Source organism: Notolabrus celidotus, chromosome 7 (genome assembly GCF_009762535.1).
Source record: "Notolabrus celidotus isolate fNotCel1 chromosome 7, fNotCel1.pri, whole genome shotgun sequence".
NCBI classification, from domain to species: Eukaryota; Metazoa; Chordata; class Actinopteri; order Labriformes; family Labridae; genus Notolabrus; species Notolabrus celidotus.
Window position 1 is genome coordinate 18,785,269 of NC_048278.1, and position 18,058 is coordinate 18,803,326.

The 18,058-nt window shown below is 39.9% G+C and overlaps 2 protein-coding genes across 5 annotated transcripts; both read left to right on the forward strand.

The window, feature by feature from the left end:
- The first annotated feature begins 189 nt into the window (after positions 1-189).
- rpl9 (ribosomal protein L9) lies at positions 190-5,381 on the forward strand. 4 transcript variants are annotated; one of them, XM_034688848.1, is made up of 8 exons: positions 197-269; positions 910-956; positions 1,104-1,219; positions 1,701-1,796; positions 1,924-2,056; positions 2,720-2,800; positions 4,221-4,350; positions 5,203-5,381. In XM_034688848.1, exons 2-7 carry the CDS (start codon positions 911-913, stop codon positions 4,325-4,327), a joined length of 579 nt encoding a protein of 192 aa, XP_034544739.1. In that variant the 5' UTR covers positions 197-269; position 910; the 3' UTR covers positions 4,328-4,350; positions 5,203-5,381. The 4 variants fall into 4 exon arrangements, with proteins under 4 accessions (XP_034544736.1, XP_034544739.1, XP_034544740.1 ...); XM_034688849.1 differs by lacking the exon at positions 197-269 and adding an exon at positions 302-408; XM_034688845.1 differs by lacking the exon at positions 4,221-4,350 and having other exon boundaries at positions 190-269.
- A 1,844-nt stretch (positions 5,382-7,225) lies between these two features.
- On the forward strand, positions 7,226-17,428 carry rfc1 (replication factor C (activator 1) 1). The gene is made up of 23 exons (XM_034687497.1): positions 7,226-7,333; positions 7,787-7,930; positions 8,048-8,123; positions 8,712-8,828; positions 9,051-9,355; positions 9,497-9,571; positions 10,248-10,325; positions 10,415-10,747; positions 10,836-10,949; positions 11,052-11,231; positions 11,639-11,743; positions 12,297-12,732; positions 12,874-12,989; positions 13,187-13,301; positions 13,762-13,850; positions 14,213-14,350; positions 14,668-14,763; positions 14,853-15,106; positions 15,299-15,416; positions 15,723-15,868; positions 15,964-16,177; positions 16,444-16,635; positions 16,751-17,428. The coding sequence occupies exons 1-23, from the start codon at positions 7,331-7,333 to the stop codon at positions 16,859-16,861; spliced, it is 3,555 nt and encodes a 1,184-aa protein (XP_034543388.1). The 5' UTR covers positions 7,226-7,330; the 3' UTR covers positions 16,862-17,428.
- Positions 17,429-18,058: the final 630 nt, after the last annotated feature.

Sequence of the window (18,058 nt, forward strand, 5' to 3'; positions counted from 1 at the left end):
AAATACTTATTTCAATCTGAAATAACGAAATTTGATATAAAAACACATTTTCAAATAGCTTGTAGTGGTTTTACTTGCAACAACTGTATTTTTTAATAACTTTTTTTATTTCTTAACCAACATAAATAAAGTATATAACCCATAGACTGTATAAAATAGATATAACCCCTTATTCCTTTATCGACTAGTAATGCCTGGTGACGTTGCGTACATGCTCTACATTTGCGTCGTGACGTCCTTCCTTCCTCCTTTCCTCTGCTACCGGCGAGGTGAGGATAGCTGAGAATTCACTGTCTGAGTTTCATCTAACTTCATCTGTGTCAATTAAACATTAATTTTGCTCATCTATAGACTGTCCATAGCGGAAAGCTTTGTGCTTCACTAATCAAGCTGTATTTTGACTTGTGTGTGAGTTTAGATGGCAGATATGATAGATGTTTTTGGTGGGATTGTTCACGGCCTGCTATCACTGCTCATTCGTGCTGATGGCCGCAGCGGGTCAAGCAGCAGAATTAGAATGGATGGATTTTGGCGTTAACAAAGCCATTTACTGCGCACAAAATTCAGATTAATGCCTGTCAAGGCAATTACAGAGATATTTTGCACCGGTCCCACTACTTACCGGGGCCATTTATTGGTATTAGCACATATGCTAGTCGCATTAACACAGTGTGTCTGTACTAAGCAGCATCTTCAGTTTAAAGTAGCCAACAATAAGCTGAAAGCTTGTCTTAATTCAATGTAAAACATCCTCTCAGAGCTGGTTTTGTAGTATACACTGTAGGACATAGCCTAATAATGGCATCAATTGACCTGAATTGACGATCTGTGAAGTGAAGCAGTGACACATCACCAGAAAAATCAACACGTTTCTGATGATTTAACTCGTTCTTTCTGTCTCTGATGTAGAATGAAGACCATTCTCAGCAGTCAGACTGTGGACATCCCCGACAATGGTAAGAAACGCGACGTATTTGTATTCTTTAGTCATGATCCTGACGCACCCTTTACAGTTGTATCTTAACTTGTGACTTGTTAGCAGTCCCTTATTGCCCCCAGTGTGAGTGATGTTTCTTTTTCCTTTTTGCTTTGTGGTGGCGTAGTCGAGGTGAGGTTGAAGGGGCGGACAGTGATTGTCAAGGGGCCCCGTGGCCAACTCGTCCGGGCATTCAACCACATCAACCTGGAGCTCAGTCTGCTGGGCAAAAAACAGAAGAAGGTAAGGTCGACCTAGGTTATGATCTGTTAAATGTAAAAGTAAATGCTTCAGTGAATGTGCGTTCCTGGAGATCAGTGTCAGCAGGCTATGATGATACCAGTAAACTATTAACAAATTAAATCAAAACTGCTAACCTGATCAAACAAAGCAGTGCTTGCCATTTAAATATGAAATCCTTTGCCATAAATTAAACTTTGTTACTCATGAAATAGTATACGCTCAAAAAGCAAGCAACCTGCTTCATGAAAATAGCGATATTAAAGAAGTGTCATAATATTAGGTTAATTAACTCAAATCTAAACTAATTCAAATACGGTCAAGTTCTTGTTTTCCTGCTAAAGTCAAAACCCGGGAATCACAAACATTGGATTAAAAAATAGTTAATACGTAATGTTGTTTGAAAAATGACCAATAGTTTTATCAGTTAGGTTAGTTTTTACAGTTCAATGAGATTGATGTGAGCTGCTGTTTGGTTTCTCAGCTTCGTGTGGATAAATGGTGGGGTAACAGGAAGGAGCTGGCCACGGTCCGCACCATCTGCAGCCATGTCCAGAACATGATTAAGGGAGTCACTTTGGTAAGAAAGCAGTTCAGTTACAAAATCCCTATTTCCAATTTTTCGCACTGGAAGTAGAATTTGATGTCATGATATTTTTGTGGCTGTGATTGCTGGAGACGAGTCATTAATTTCTGTCTGACTGCAGGGTTTCCGCTACAAAATGCGCTCAGTGTACGCCCATTTCCCCATCAACGTCGTCATTCAGGAGAGTGGAACTATGGTGGAGATCAGGAACTTCCTGGGAGAGAAATACATCCGCCGTGTCCGAATGAGGGCAGGTAAGTCTGCTGTTAGTTATGGACATATTGAGACAAATATTGAGAAGGACAGTATTGATGTTTTCTGTAAGATTCAAGTTTCTGACATGGAGCATTAGTAAGGGAGTAATGTTTAGTCCGCATCTAGGCAGGTATTTTTGAAAACATTGGTTTTTTGTGCATTCAGCCATTTGTCCACACCCAAACGCAGATTTGGGTCACTGGGCACTGAGGATTTAGAGATACCTTCCAATGTGGAGATTTTTGAACACTATTTCATGTGTGTTCCTGTGGAAAACAAAAATAAGTTTTGGAAGACGCTGTGGTCGGTACCTGAACTTGCACATGGCAGTTTTATATGTATTTGCGGGATTACGGCACATGTCTGCTCTGTTTAGTTGCATGCTTATGAGGAAAACTATCTTAATTTTTTTAATTTATCACATTCTTCTGTGGAAAGGCTGTGATGTAGTTTTTTTTTAAAGTAAACATTGACCCTATTAATCCCCTCTGGCTGCAAAATAGCATTGAGTGATTGAGTCTCTCACAATCTGATGTGCCCGATGTCGTTCTTGTGTTTAGAACAAGTGCATTCTGCATCATCTCATAGATTTGATAATGTTCAATAATGTTTTATAATTTAGATCAGTTAATTGATACATTTTTTCCTCCCTTCCCATTCAGGTGTGAACTGTGCTGTCTCAGCAGCCCAGAAGGACGAGCTGGTGCTGGAGGGTAACGACATTGAGCTGGTTTCAAACTCAGGTATGCTCATAGCCTTGTCTCTTACTTTCTCTTCATGGGGCTGTTTTAATTGACATCAGAACAAATATTTCTTAGCAACACCACTATCAAGATGCCAAATTCATTTGAGCCCATTAATCTCTTTCTGGGCTCTCTAACACTGACGTCACAGGTCGTTGTCTTGTTTCAGGTCAGTGTTTCTTCACTGGCACAAATCATGCTTTGAAACACAGTGGGAGCCGATGCCCATCAAAACGGGAAGTCTGTTCTTGACCTGTGGTTGGCAGACTTGCTGGTACCTCCCTACCTAAATTAGTAATTTATCTGTTCTAGTTTTACCTCTGTCATCTAGTGTTGTAAGTCAACCTGTTATATCCACTCTCACGTTTAGCATTCCTCTTCCATGACCCTAAACTGTCAACAGGAGTTTGAGTAGATCACTCTTCTGTCTCAAAGTAATGTTCTTCTTTAGTACCAAATTTGGTGCACATATACTTCATCATCAACAGAAGTGATGTCAGAAATTTTAGCCACTGGTGGCTTGTTGCAAAAATAAATTAAAGGAATGGGCTACCAAACATTTTTGTCTTGTGGCATTAAGTAAAGCACACACCTTGTCGTCCCCATCAAAGTTTACGCTGTGTGCTGATTAAATGAGACTAACTTTTAAATAACTCAAAGTCCCAGAAAGACTGAAACATTGATGTTTTAATCAGAATAAATTACATTAACAATTTCACAATGCTTCAAAAATACATAGAGAAGGCCCCTAATGTAAAGTTGGGGGCTACAGGCCTTATTTACTTATAACCTCTGCCACATTTTTCTTAACTTGTGCACCATAGATTAATCTGTAATCTTACCTAGTCATTTCATAGCAAGTTGCATTCCCCAGCCCCCTCTGATACACTGTTGTATTAAGTATGGGATTGACTTTTGTTTTCTTTTTGGTTCTGTACTTGCCACATTTGACTGTAAATCAAATGGGTTACATGTTTTTTTCTAAACAGTGAAATCTAAACCAAACAGTATATGGTTAGTTCAGGTTAAGTCAGGTCAGTTGGTCTTAATCCAGCTGTGTATATTTCTCTAAAGCTAAATAACTGCAAGCAACAGGTAAGTTAGTATTGAGTGTAAAATGAGGATTGCCTTACACACTTTGGTTTCCTAAAATTAGTGAACTTGCATGTATTAGCGCACACTTTTTCTTTGGGGTTCATGGAAACATCTTGAATTTAAAGCTGATGATAAAACCTCAGACATGATTTCATTACAAATGTTGAGTACAGAGCCAGAAAGAACACTGTTACTATCCCATAACTCCATGTTTAGTTTCTTTCTCCTGTGTGATTATTTTGACCCTGTGTGTGTGTGTGTGTGTGTGTGTGTGTGTGTGATTTAATGTGCTGTGATGCTCATCCTCCCAACTTCTCTGTTCCAGCTGCTCTGATCCAACAGGCCACCACAGTCAAAAATAAGGATATCAGAAAGTTCTTGGATGGTATTTACGTGTCTGAGAAGGGAACAGTAACGGAGGGGGGACAGTGACAGTAAAAACTGCACTCGTCGAGGTTAGATGATGCCGCCGAAAGCCTCTGTTGTTGCAGACCTGTTTTCATTTCTGCATATTCTTTCCTTTGCCTGATGTCTTGGTGCATGTGAAGACAAGTTTGTCTTTTTCTCCTTGTGTTCTTTTTACATTTTCTAGCAATGTTTGCAAGTTCTTCTTTGACAATGCAAACAGCTGTTAATTTTAAGTGCTGTGTTTCTAAAAGCAAGGATTAAGTTATTATTCCAGGTCATCTAAATGTTTGGGATCAATGGTTGATTGATATATGTTCACATTTATTAAAAAACTATACTTCCTACAGCAAACATATCTTTTTCACTGACCAGTTTTCAAAACTCATAAAAAAAGTCAGATTATCAGCTGAAATCAGAAAATCTGTGGCTAAATTGTTTAGAAGTAACAAAGATAAAATGTTTAAGTTGTCATTTTATCATTAATTTAGATTTAACTCGAGTCTCATTACCAGGTAGTGAATCAACAGTACTGGCATCATGCATATGCTTTAAGTGTCATTTTTACTTTAATATAATCATAAAATTTTAACTCTATCACCAAATTTTTAGATGATGGTGTAATGAACTCTATATTTTACCCTGTGAAATACTCAGTTATTGGTATAATAGACCCATATTTGTGAAATAATACATGATCTTATCACTATAGTATACTAACATCAACTTGATAACCTGTATGTCTTTTAACCACCATGTGATACTAACATTTTATCAGTTGGTTTCTTCACTTAAAAAGCAGGTTCATGTTCTTTGGTCTTTCTGCATTTCCTGGTCAGACTTCATTTCACCATCCACCTTGCTGTTTGCACTTTTTTCACTCTTCTTTTGTTTCTTTTCAGCTGCTTTGATCCAACAGGCCACTACAGTCAGAAAGAAGGATATCAGGAAGTTCCTGGATGGCATCTATGTCAGTGAGAAGACCACTGTAGTGGAGCAAGATGTCGAATAACATCCGACACATTGAATATTATCCACCAAGTCCTGTTGTGACCAATAAAGCTATTTTTTTTCCATCTAATCTGTCATCCTTTGGTGTGTTTCCTCACTGCTCGAGCAAGGCTTGTTCTGACATTGCCCCACATGTCTAAAGAAAGGGAGGCTTGTCCCTTTTCCTTTTTACCCATGCCAAGTTTCACAGAAAGTTGACTTCAAGATATGAGGAACCATTTATTTTAGGTAAACAACTTTTAATCTTTCACTACAGTGTCCATGCTTCTTTGTGGAATGCATCATACAATAGTCTTTTTCCCCAACTGTAATCTGCAATAATTTGTTAATTTCTGTTTCAAATCTAATACTTAAGCAATACTATTTTGATTGTTCATGACTATTGCTAAAGGAAAACTAAAGCAACAAAGCTGGCATTGGCAGCTCTACAGCATTGCTAAAAGCTTGAGTGGATGCAGTGACGGTGTCAGAGGCAGCTGCCCGGGCTTGTAGTGCATCCCAGGTGCCAAGGATCCTCCTATTTAACTCTTAGCAGCTTTACTATAGACATATGGCCTCACAAACACCTTCCTGCTCATACTGTGGTAAATGCCTCCAGAGGTACAAAATACTTCTTTATAGGAAACTTGTCAACAAATGCTGTATGAAAATTAATTTGATCTTGTAGTTGGTAAACCATGTTATCACCACCAGGAACTATCCTGGTTAACTGACTCAAATCTAAGCCACACTTGATGCTATGAAAATATGACAATTCCCCACTTTAGTCATGAGACGCTCATCTCACGGAGCCGATCAATCTAGTCGACAGGAAGGGACTCCCCTTTTTTCCCAGAAAGGAATTCTGAATGTTTATTTATTCAGACAATTTTAGTTATCTTATTTCAGTTATAACAAAACAAAAGAAAAGCATAGTAGAAAACACATTTTATTTCATGGCCATTAAGGGCCCCCCTCCCCACTTGGGTCCTCGGTAGTCAGTCCCACTTCCCACTGATTTCGGGTCAGTGTCAGCCTATTTTATACAGTCTATGGCAGGCATGTCCAAAGTACGGCCCGGGGGCCAATTATTTATGGCCCAAAGCTTCCATCTTAAATTGTGTTATTTATAGCAAAGAAATTAATCACATTCTGAATCATCTGTACATTTGCAGTTTCTTTCAAGCGTACAAACAAAACTAAAGTCACTCCAGAAACGTCTCAAAAAGCTTCATATGGACTACCTGTCTGAAGCCAAAGCACTGGGAATTCTGCAAGACGGCAATAGAGAAAAAACACAAGAACTCTTAAATTTGACAGGTTTTCAAATGTGAAAATGTTCTTGATGAACACTAAAAGTTCAGAAGACACAAAAGAGGACACAAGACAAGACCAAAATTATGAAATTGTGCAGAAAAGGGAAAAATTTGGTGCATAAAAAATGTTCAGAACGCAAGAAAATAATTATTTTGTTGAAATGTCATCTGCTTGTCAGGAAAGTCTTAAAAACAACATGAAAAAGAAGCGTGATGAAATCCAGATCTTGATCCTGCCATAGGAAAATAATGAGACAATATTTTTTCCCACATTGCCCGATCCTAATGAAAAACATTTTCCTCCAGAAGAAGATACAGTTTGCTAATGTTGGCTTGTGGAAAACTGAGGACTTCCTAGTTACTGTTTTATTGACAACAAATTAAAATAATTGTTATTAAATATATATTTCATAACGTTTAGGATTCCAAAGTCTCAGTAGGAGTCACTGGCCCTGAGGTATTCTGACAACATCATATGTGGCCCTCTTTGAAAAAAATTTGGACACCCCTGATCTATGGTGTCAGTGTCGTTTTGTTAAAATTGTTGTCTAATAAAAAAAGACGGAGTGACGCACGACCAGTGCACGACGTCCACACACTAACTACCGGTCGTGCGTCATCTCCGGGCGACAACAGGATTCTGCTTCGCGCCAACCAGTTGAACAATTTCATTACTTTTTTGACATCTAACCGGACTGTAAACTGCGAGAAAGGCGACTTCAACATGGTATGTGGTAGATTTGAACTACTTTGTCATGTGTACTGAAGGATGTCTCTATAAACAACCTGGCTAAGTAAATCGAGAATAATCCTGTGATCACGTAAACCGTGCTCGCTCCAGGTAAAACACAAAGTGTGAAGTGTTACAGCTAAAACTGAGAGATTACATATCAGCTAAAGTAAGTGGACAAGTTCAGCAGGGGACACTGTGCGATCATCATTGCTCTGTTATCGTGTCACAGTTTGACATTTATCTCCTGTTTTGTTCGCGGTTTAAATCATGCACGTTCTGCAAAACAGATGTCTAAAAGTGAAAATCCGAAACCAAACTAACTATTTATTTCCAGTCAGTTCGTGGATATTAGGGCAGCGCTGTAATCTAAATACTCGATATGTGTGCACTCTCCCTCCTAAATGTTGTTACAAGGTTAATGTGATATGCATGGTTTTGCACACACAGGACATTAGGCGGTTCTTTGCACCAACTGCAGCCAAACCTGTGGTGCAGAAACCAGCCCCGAATGGAAACACCAAAACAGAGGAGAAGAAAAAGAAGAATCTGCCTTCTTCAGATGAGGAAGTGAAAAAGAAAGAGACCACCAAGGTAAGGACGCAGTTATCATTAACCCACCCTGATTTTGTAATGAATCCAGTGTTTCATCACCTTATTGCTTCCTCCATCTTCTTCTGTCCTAACTATATTGTGGTTTATATGTAACAGGTCAAAAGCTCCAAACAAGAGGACAAACGCAAGGACAGTGAGAAAAAAAGAAAGAAGCATGCTGTCATAGAATCAGGTGTGTTTGACTTTGAGCTTTGACATAAATCCCCACACTGACTGTGACTTTGTGTTTAGCCCCAGCATATGCCTTTCATGTGTTTTCAATACAACATCATCACAGAGCTGATATTCATATCTTCTCAAATCTCAAATATGAGATGCAGACAGTGATTCAGATGTATCCATAATCCTTGTTGGTCCTTCAAGATATAAACCTGCTTCACTACTTCAAGACACTTTTTAAAATTCTAAAACTTAAAACTTAATTTTTTTTTTCTTTTTTATTCATATTAAATCAAAAGGAATTTATATTCTGCATCCAGACGCAGTTTGCACAATTCAGATGTACACTTAACTAAGCATGAAATTGTTAAATATATGAAAAAAACACATTTGAGGAGTTAAACCAGAAGTAAGCATTGAAATTTATACTAAATGAGCAAGGGCATAAAAAAAAAGATGGTTCAATCAGTGAAAGGGCACAACCTGGGGAATTTCTGATGAGCTGTGATTGACAGCTTGACACTGTACTCTTCATCGTCCCTGTGTCTTTTTATTAATGTCACATTTCTTTCTTTTTTTTGTTTTCTGTCTCTTTTCTCAGACTCGGAGGATGAGCAGCCAACGAGGAAGTCAGTCAAATCTCCCAAAGAGAATAAGACAAAAAAGAAGACGGAGCTCCCTCTTAAAAAGGATCCTGTGCAGTATGTCTCTGAGTCAGGTAGATGGCTTCATGTCTTTTATAGGTACTTGTTTCAGGGAGACCTGAATTACATGTTGTGATTAACTGTTACATTTACCCTTTAAAAAACAGAAACATTTTAGGATTTGTTGCTCCTACCATGTTCCTCACAATATTGGTTACAGCTGTAAGATAATGAGTGTTGATGTTTGGTTAATACAGTTTTGAAGAATGTTTTTTCCTCTCCCTTTCTGGTTGTAGATTCAGACAGTGACACCTTTCAGAGTTTGAAGAAGGCCTCAAAAGCTAAGCAGAATGGTTCATCCAAACCAACGAAGTCACAGGCAGCAAGCTCTAGTCCAGGAACCAAAGCAGGGATGAAATCTCCTGTCCAGCCCTCCTCCAAGGGGAAAACTGCAGTTAAATCTCCTCCTGTGCCTGTCACCCCCAAGTCAACCCCACCTCCTCCGCCAAAACACACCCCCACCTCAGTTCTGGACTACTTTGGCAGCGGGTCTGTTCAGCGCTCTGAGAAGAAGCTGGTGGCCAGCACCAAACGAAAGGCTGTAAGTGTTGATACATTTTCTCTCTTCCTCTTTTCAACCCCTCTCAACAAACTCTTAAGATCATGATATTTTGAAAAACATCCTTGTAGCGCTGATCCTTCTACAAAAAACTAACCTTATAAAAACTGATCACCTCTGTAGCCAGATCCGGTCATGGATGATTTACTCACTGATGAGCAAATCGCCAGAGAGCTGCAGATGGACGAGGAAATGGAGGTAAGCGTCTCAACACAGCAGTTACTCTTTCTTTTTCTCTCTTTTAAATACAGCTGGAAAAAGGCAATCAGATCATTTCAATCATGCAACTTCTCTAAAAAAACAAAATAATGTTTAGTCATTTTTTAACGTTAAATTTCCCCCAAACGGTAATAATTGTATCTTCTTCTTTTAATGTAGCACAGTAAATTGAATTTCTATGTAGTTTGATGAATTTACCAAGCAGATTCACTTTTGTTGCTTGCTTCATACTTTTTTCAGCATTAACGAAAAGTATGATTTAAAAAAGAAAAGAAAAAAATCAAATCAGAGTAATTCATCTGTGGAGTCATAGCCAACAAAGAAGTCAGTAATCTCCTGGCAAGTGGCCCTTCCTGTGGGATTATGAGTGCTTTTATTGTCTTTTAAGGCCTTGAACAGTTTAATGACAAACTTTAAAAACTTTGAATATTTTTAAAATTAAAGAAAAAAATTTATTTTGAATTTTTCAAGATTATTCCCTGTTTTTAACAGTGAATGCTTGCTTGCCTATAAAATATTCCTGGTGGATTAGAGAAAATCTGGGGGAGAAAAGGCTTTTTGTTAGAAATGAAAATCTTCTTTGTGCTAATTCAACTCATGTTTGAGGTTATAATGAGCTTTTTTCATCTATTTTCTCTGTATCCACTTCACTCAGCTTGAAAAGCAGGTCCATGAGGATGAGGAGTTTGCCAGAACGCTGGCCATGTTAGATCAGGAACCTCAAGCAAAAAAGGTGAGTATAAATGACAACAAAGCAAATGCACATTCACCTTTGATGAAAGCTGTTGGTAAGTCTAATGTTTTTGGTGTTTCTTTGTAAAGGCGCGTAAAGGCTCCGATGAAAAACGAGAGCCTGGCCCCAGTCCGACAAAAAGCAAACAGGCCGTCGTGTTTGAGGACGAGGACGAGGACGAGATTGCTCCGACCCCAGAGAAGAAGCCCTCCCCTGTCAAAGCCAGCTCCAAACTGGCGATGATGAAGAAAAAGGCTGAAGAGAAACCTGAAGGGTCCAAGGCTAAAACACCAATTTTCCCAACAAAAATCAAAATCTCTCCAAAAAAGGAGCCCATCGCCTCCTCCAGCTCAGACATGACGTTCACACCCAAAGCAGGGACCACGCCCAAAACTGTTAAAACTTCTCCCAAGAAACCAGAGGTGAGGAAGATCTTTGACTTATCTGTCAGTTTAAATACAGTGAATCAGTGTCATGGCAGGTATTTTCAGCAAATGTGTTTTCCCCCAGAGCACAACTACGAGTCCTGATGACCCAGAAAAGAAGAAAGCCAATGCTTCAGCTTACAGGAACTTCCTCAATAGAGACGGACCCCGGGCTCTGGGCTCAAAGGAAATCCCCCAGGTAATAAACAAGTTAGCTGTCAACCTGTTCCCATGACCAATATCTTGTCTTTCTCTCAGTAGATGACTGTGTCGTGTGTCTGTCTGTTTACGTGTCTTTCAGGGTGCAGAGAATTGTTTGGAGGACTGTGTGTTTGTGCTGACGGGGGTCATGGAGTCCCTGGAGAGGGATGATGCCAAAGCCCTCATTGAGCGCTATGGAGGGAAGGTGACAATCAGCCTCAGCAAGAAGACGACCTACCTGGTACAGGGCAGAGATAGTGGAGTGTCCAAGCTGGAAAAGGTGAACCATCCTTTATTTAGACTAACAAACTCAGACCTAGAGACATGTGAGCACCGAGAAGACGGGTTTTTGTGGCAAATCTTTTTGAATGCCTTTCAGAGTAAATGAAAACTATAAATCCTCTTCTGTATTAAACTCATATCACACATGTTAAAAATGTGATGAGACACATTTTATGTATCTTATTTGTCAGATTAACTTGTTATAATTGGAAGTGTCTACACATTTTTATGAAATTGCAACATGAGGAGTGGAATTACTTAAAATCGTATATATAGTCAAAAGAACAAGACGCATACAAACAGCTGTTTGTATTTCTGTCTTTTTTTTTTCTTTTCTGTTCAGTATTTCTTTATCTATTCATCAAATTCAATTAAACATTTCTGTTTAACTCTTCTCATGGTCAGGCTGAAAGTTTGGGTACCAAGATCCTGGATGAAGACGGTCTGTTGGAGCTGATCAGAACCAAACCAGGAAAGAAGTCTAAATACGAGATTGCTGCAGAGGCCGAGGTCAGCTCAGACTCTAAAATATATATGTTTTACATTAGTCTGATTGAAGTGGTTTCATTAACGATGTTTACAGTTTAAAGAAATTGAAAACTCTTTCTTTCTAAAGGGAAGTTGATGGTACAACCGTCACCCTTTTTGGAGCCTTTAAAAAAAAAAGGTTGTTAATAAAGATAAATATAAAGATATGCTCCTCATTGAGCTCCCCTTCATGCAACGCAACATGTAGGTCTGTCTTGTTAATAAAAAGGCAAGCAGCCAATCCAATTATATTGGGGTTCAAAGTGGTAAAAGCTCTTAATGTGATCTGTATGAGGATGTTTTCTCTGTTTTGCTTTAAGACTGCACGCTCTATAAGTTAAACATGTAAAGTGAAACATGCCTCATTTAGATGCTGATGTAAAAATATTAAAACGAGAGCAGAGTTGATATGGTTGCCAGAGCAGGTCTATTAGCTCTAGCAGAACAAACATAATGTTTTACGTCATATCATGTGTACCTGGATGATTTATGTTTTGCTGGGCTGTTTTTGATTCTGGGATTTCTTATTTTTTAGAACAAAGCATCAAAGAGGAGGACTCCCCCCAGTAACATAACAAAGAGCACCCCCAAAGCCCAGAAGATCTCTCCCTCTAAAGGTAACTCTCGGTCGCCTCACACACCAAGCCCGTCAAAAACCGGCCTGGCACAAGGCCACAGGGCCAAGAACAAAGATGGCAGCACTCCACCTGGGAGAGGCTCAGGTCACACAGCCAGGAGGGAACTGGGCCTTGCCTCTTCAACTTCCACCTCTTCTTCATCTTCTGCTCCTGCATCTTTATCTGTATCAACAACTGGGGAGGGTGCCAGTCTGTTGTGGGTAGACAAGTACCGCCCACAGTCTCTGAAGACTGTAATTGGCCAGCAGGGAGACCAGAGCTGTGCCAATAAGCTTCAACGCTGGCTGCAGAACTGGCACAAAAACCACTGTGGGAGTGCTGCCAAACCAGCAGGTAGTTCAGCTGTTTGTATTTTGAAGTGCATGAAAAAAATATAGAGTATAGATAAAGCTACATACCAGGGATTATTTGTTTCAGTGAGCTCTGAAAAATGCATCTGTGCTCAAAGAAAATGTGTGTTTTTTCACTTTGTAGCACCCAAGTTTGGTAAATTTGGAGGAGGGAGAGATGATGGATCAGGATTCAAAGCAGCTCTGCTTTCTGGACCACCGGGGGTGGGGAAAACCACCACAGCTGCCCTGGTCTGTGAGGTCAGTCTGAAAACATGCTCATGTCTCTGAGTGCTGTGTCTTTGTGTTCTGTATTGACGCCAGGGTAATGTATTTCTAAGTAATGCTGTATCCATGAATCCCATTTGGGTGACTAATGTCTTATGCATGAACATTTTTCTTTGGGTAAGTCTGTTGTAGACTGAAACTCTATGCTGTGATTGTAATTCATCCTGCAGGAGCTGGGCTTCAGCTACGTGGAAATGAACGCCAGCTGTACTCGCAGCAAAAACAGCCTGAAGGAAGTCGTTGCAGAGTCACTGAACAACACCAGCATAGAGGACTTCTACAAAGGTGAGTTCTCTTTTGAATTTAATTTCTATGATAGCTTAAATTCCTAATGTCCATAGTATTTCGCTAGTGTCAAGTAAAGTGAAAGTATCCTACTTATTTGACTGTGACTTTCTAACCCTTGTGCTGGGTTCTCAGAGAAACAGACACAAAAATTAGTGTAAGATTTAGATGGTAGAGGAGCAATAATATTCCTGATGTCATGCTTCTTACACGGAGTGATGATAACTAAATGTAAGAATGATTGTAAGAGAAACAGAGAATGCTTTCAAGAGGCAGTGACTGACAAAACTCTGTCTCCTGCCACATTTATGCTTTAGTTTTTTTCATTTCATTGGTGCAAAGTAATCATGGATTATCTTTTCCAGTAATTGGCCAAAGATTTAACTTTTCTCTCAGAGAATGAAGTGCAGGATACATTATGTGGTAAATGTAAAAGGTGTGTGTGTGTGTGTGTTTGCAGGACACTCTCAGACAGTGAGCAGTAAACACGTCCTGATCATGGATGAGATTGATGGAATGGCTGGCAATGAGGACCGTGGAGGAATCCAGGTAAAAGAAAATGATAGTTTCTATCATAGTCTGAACACATTCTTCTAATATTTGACGAGTTTCGATCAGGATTGATTATACTTCTTAACTTTGAAATGTAATGGGGATGTTACGTTAAATTTGGAAAATTTAATTTCAAATTTTTTAGCCCTCCAAAAATTCTCCTACATGCGTATGACAGTAAAATTTTGCCAAGAATACATGAGAGTGATTGGCTTCGGCAACTGCAAGTGTACTTATAGAGTCTTGAAGATAACTGCTTCTAGCAAGGGCTACTGCAAGTTTCACATGAACTAAAAATGACAATTGGTTGATACATAGCCTTTTCTTGAAACTGACCTCTGACCTCTCGTCTACTGTAGGAGATGATCGGCCTGATCAAAAGCTCAAAGATTCCCATCATCTGCATGTGCAACGATCGCAACCACCAAAAGATCAGGTCTCTGGCCAACTATTGTTTTGACTTGCGCTTCCAGAGGCCGCGAGTTGAACAGATTAAGGTAAACACACACACTCACTCACTCACTCACTCACTCACTCACTCACACACTCACACTCACACTCACACTCACACTCACACTCACACTCACACTCACACTCACACTCACACTCACACACTGACACTGACACTGACACCTGCATCCTGTCACACAACTGCCAACGACAGATGTGGAATTTAGGTTGTCATGATACATTAAGGTAACACAATACAGCATTTCTTTTTGTCTCTTACCTTCTTTTGAATATAAGTATTTTGAAGTAATTAAATGTGAATATTTATTTTTCTTGCTCTTACTCCTGTGTTTTTACTTTTCAGGCAGCAATGATGTCGATCGCTTTCAAAGAGGGAATCAAGATCCCACCCCCAGCACTTAATGAAATTATCCTAGCCTCTAATCAGGATGTCCGACAGGTGAAGAAGGCACACCGAAGTTTGATGAAAATCAACTCATTCTGAGGTTCTGTCTTTCTCTCTCATCACACTGTTCTGTTTCTCCTCAGGTGATCCACAACATGAGTATGTGGTCAGCTAGAGACAAGGTGATGACATACGACCAGTGCAAGTCTGATGCAGCTAAAGCCCGCAAGGACATGAAGATGGGACCATTTGATGTTTGTCGAAAGGTGTTTGTCGCAGGGGAGGAGACTAGCCACATGAGCCTCATCGACAAGTCCGATCTGTTCTTCCACGACTACTCACTGGCACCGCTCTTTGTGCAGGAGAACTACCTGCATGTTCGGCCTAAAGCTGCAGGGTAAGAGTCACTAACTGTTTCCTGTCAGTATGCAAAGCTAGGATAAGATGACTACCTCATTGCACTGTCTACTGTTATTTTTAACACACATACACAAATGTTATTGATCTTTTTAGTTCTGGACTTCTTATGAAACAAATGAGAATATCACCCAGAACTTCAAACTCTGACTTCTTTGTGCTTTTCTTACAGTGGTGACCTGAAGTCTCACCTGGTGTTGCTCAGTAAGACGGCTGACTCCATCAGTGATGGAGACCTGGTGGACAGACGGATCCGCTCAGGGCAGAACTGGTCTTTGCTTCCAACCCAGGTAATTAACACTCAGACATGCACACAATAAAGACGTGAAGGTGGAATCATGCTTGTATGTGGAGGTGCATTGAGTTCTTCATTTTCTGCATTGATTCATTAAGTGTTGCTTCTACTGATGGCGCCATTCTAACACTGGTTGGATGTGTTGTGTTAAGACGGTATTATTTTAGTCACAGTCATATTTGCGCTGAGTTATGCACAGTGTTTGATCTTGAAAAGGAGAGGACAAGTGAAACCTTGTCAAGTAAAAGCAGTCTGCCTGGGGAGCATTTGCCTGTTTTGTGATCCATGTGTGTTTCTGTAGGCCATCTATGCCAGCGTGCTACCAGGCGAGCTCATGAAAGGCTACATGAGTCAGTTTCCCTCCTTCCCCAGCTGGCTCGGCAAGTTCTCGTCCACAAATAAACATTCCCGCATCATCCAGGAGCTGTCCTCACACATGGGTCTAAAGTAAGCAAGCCTTCATCATCTGCATTTAACTTCCCAAACTTAAATCAAAACTAAAATAATCACACCTAAGTGTATTATTGGTTTGGCTCCTGCAGGACTCTGAGTAGCAAACAGGCAGTGAACCTGGACTACCTGCACTACCTGAGGCAGGCGCTGCTGAGCCCGCTTCAGAAGAAAGGAGCAGACGGGGCCAGTGATGCTGTGCAGCTGCTGGACGACTACCAGCTAATCAGAGAGGACGTGGACAGCATCATGGAGATCAGCGTGTGGGGTGGGAAAGCTGATCCCTACTCCAAACTAGACTCTAAGGTGAGCAGGGCAGTGGGTGTTGTTTGGTGACACTTTGCTTCAAAGACACTTAAATAGTTTAATATCCAACCATTAGTGTCAATATTAGATAGTGTGACACTCGTTTTTATAGCGTGGCTTAAATGAGAGTTGCTAGACCCACTTTTCTAACGATCATGGTTTCATTTATAAGTATACCTCAGGTCCAGCTCCTCGTATTCTCTTGTCTTCTGTATGTCCAACATATAAAGAAGGTTTCCACCCTCAGTCTATTTTTTTCCTCACAGGTAAAAGCAGCATTCACACGGGCTTACAATAAAGAGGTCCACCTCACGCCGTACTCCCTACAAGTAGTGAAGAAAGGCCGGCGTGGTGGTGGCGGCGGTGGGGATGCTGAGCTTGGAGGAGAGGAAGTAGAAAACGAGGTGCAGGAGTCTGAGGAAGAAGGAGAGGGCTTGAAGACAGACGCCATGATCAAAGTAAGTGAATTCAAAATGAGATAACTTGAGTATTCCAACTATTACACAAAAGGCTGTTTCTTTACTTTCTCTGTTAACACCTCCTCTGTCTTTTTTCTTTTTTAATTTTCTGCAGCAGAAGAAGGCCAAAGCCACCAAGGAGACAAAGAAGGTGACGAAGAAAGAGACAAAGAAGGAGGATTCTGGAAAGGGCAAAGGCAAGGGGAAAGGCAAGGGCAAGAAATAACAGAATGACTAGATGAGGAAAACCAACAGCCCCATTCTGCCTCCCCTCCACCCGACAGACTGTCTTTAACTCTCTCTGTGCTTGCAGAAATCCTCGAATAAGCATCAGAAATTAGTGAAAGTGGTTTAACTGATCACATCAAGCACTTGACTCTTACCTTCTGCTGAGAAATGACATCACCTTTTTTAAACTTCCTGTCATGTTTTCAACAGAGCCCTCCCATACTCAACAAATGATGCATCTTATCTGCTTGTTACATCCCTTATCATGTCTGTACATCTCTGTAGTAACGTGACTCGACAGGAATTAAGTGCATTATCGCCTTCATCGGTTTGGGATCAAAGGTGTGGAGGCTGTAAATAATGTGACTCTGATGGACAAGACTATTACCTCGGCTACTTCTTCAGTGTAATGATGCTTTAGCTCCACGGTTAGATGTTCCTGTATAGTTCAACTTTGTATAAATGTCATGATAAGTAGAGGCGTGTGGCTCATGAGTGTCTGTGATTTTCTTTCTAAAATAAGAGATAAACATGCCATGTTCTAAAGTAAGTTTTTTAACAATAACACTTTTATGACAGATTCTGTTTGTACTTGTGTGAGAAGTCCAAATATACTGTTGAGAATAGCTGATAAATTATGACACCCAACAAATATTGTTACAATTTCAACCCAAATCATGTGATTTGATAAATCTAGGTAGACCTGGTATAGGACATGAGGAAGAATGTGAAAAAACTTTGCTATGCAAAAGGTGACGCCTGTGAAGTCTTGTTTTGGCTGACCAATGATCTAAGATCTTCAGTTAATAATGTGCAAAGAGAAGCCGATCCACTTCAGAAGGTGGAACACTTTTTCTATCTTTGCTTTAAAAATAACCTCAGGGATTCCTCTAATATTAAAATAATGAGGTATTATTTTTATATTTCAGCATTTAAATCAGACAAAAGTACACCAAGACGAAGACTTAAGACCAAAAACAATATTACATTTAGCTTTTTTTTTTTTTTTTTTTTTTTTTATTTTGTCCCAATTATGGTGAAAAAGCCTTAAAATGATCTTTCCAAGTGCAATTATTTTTAACTATCATAGACAAGAAGTCCCTCCCCAAGAGGTTGAAGGAGGGTTAAAATAAGGAAAAACAACAAAAAAAAACAACAGCAGAGAAGTTGAAAAACTACGTAAGCGTCAAGCTAC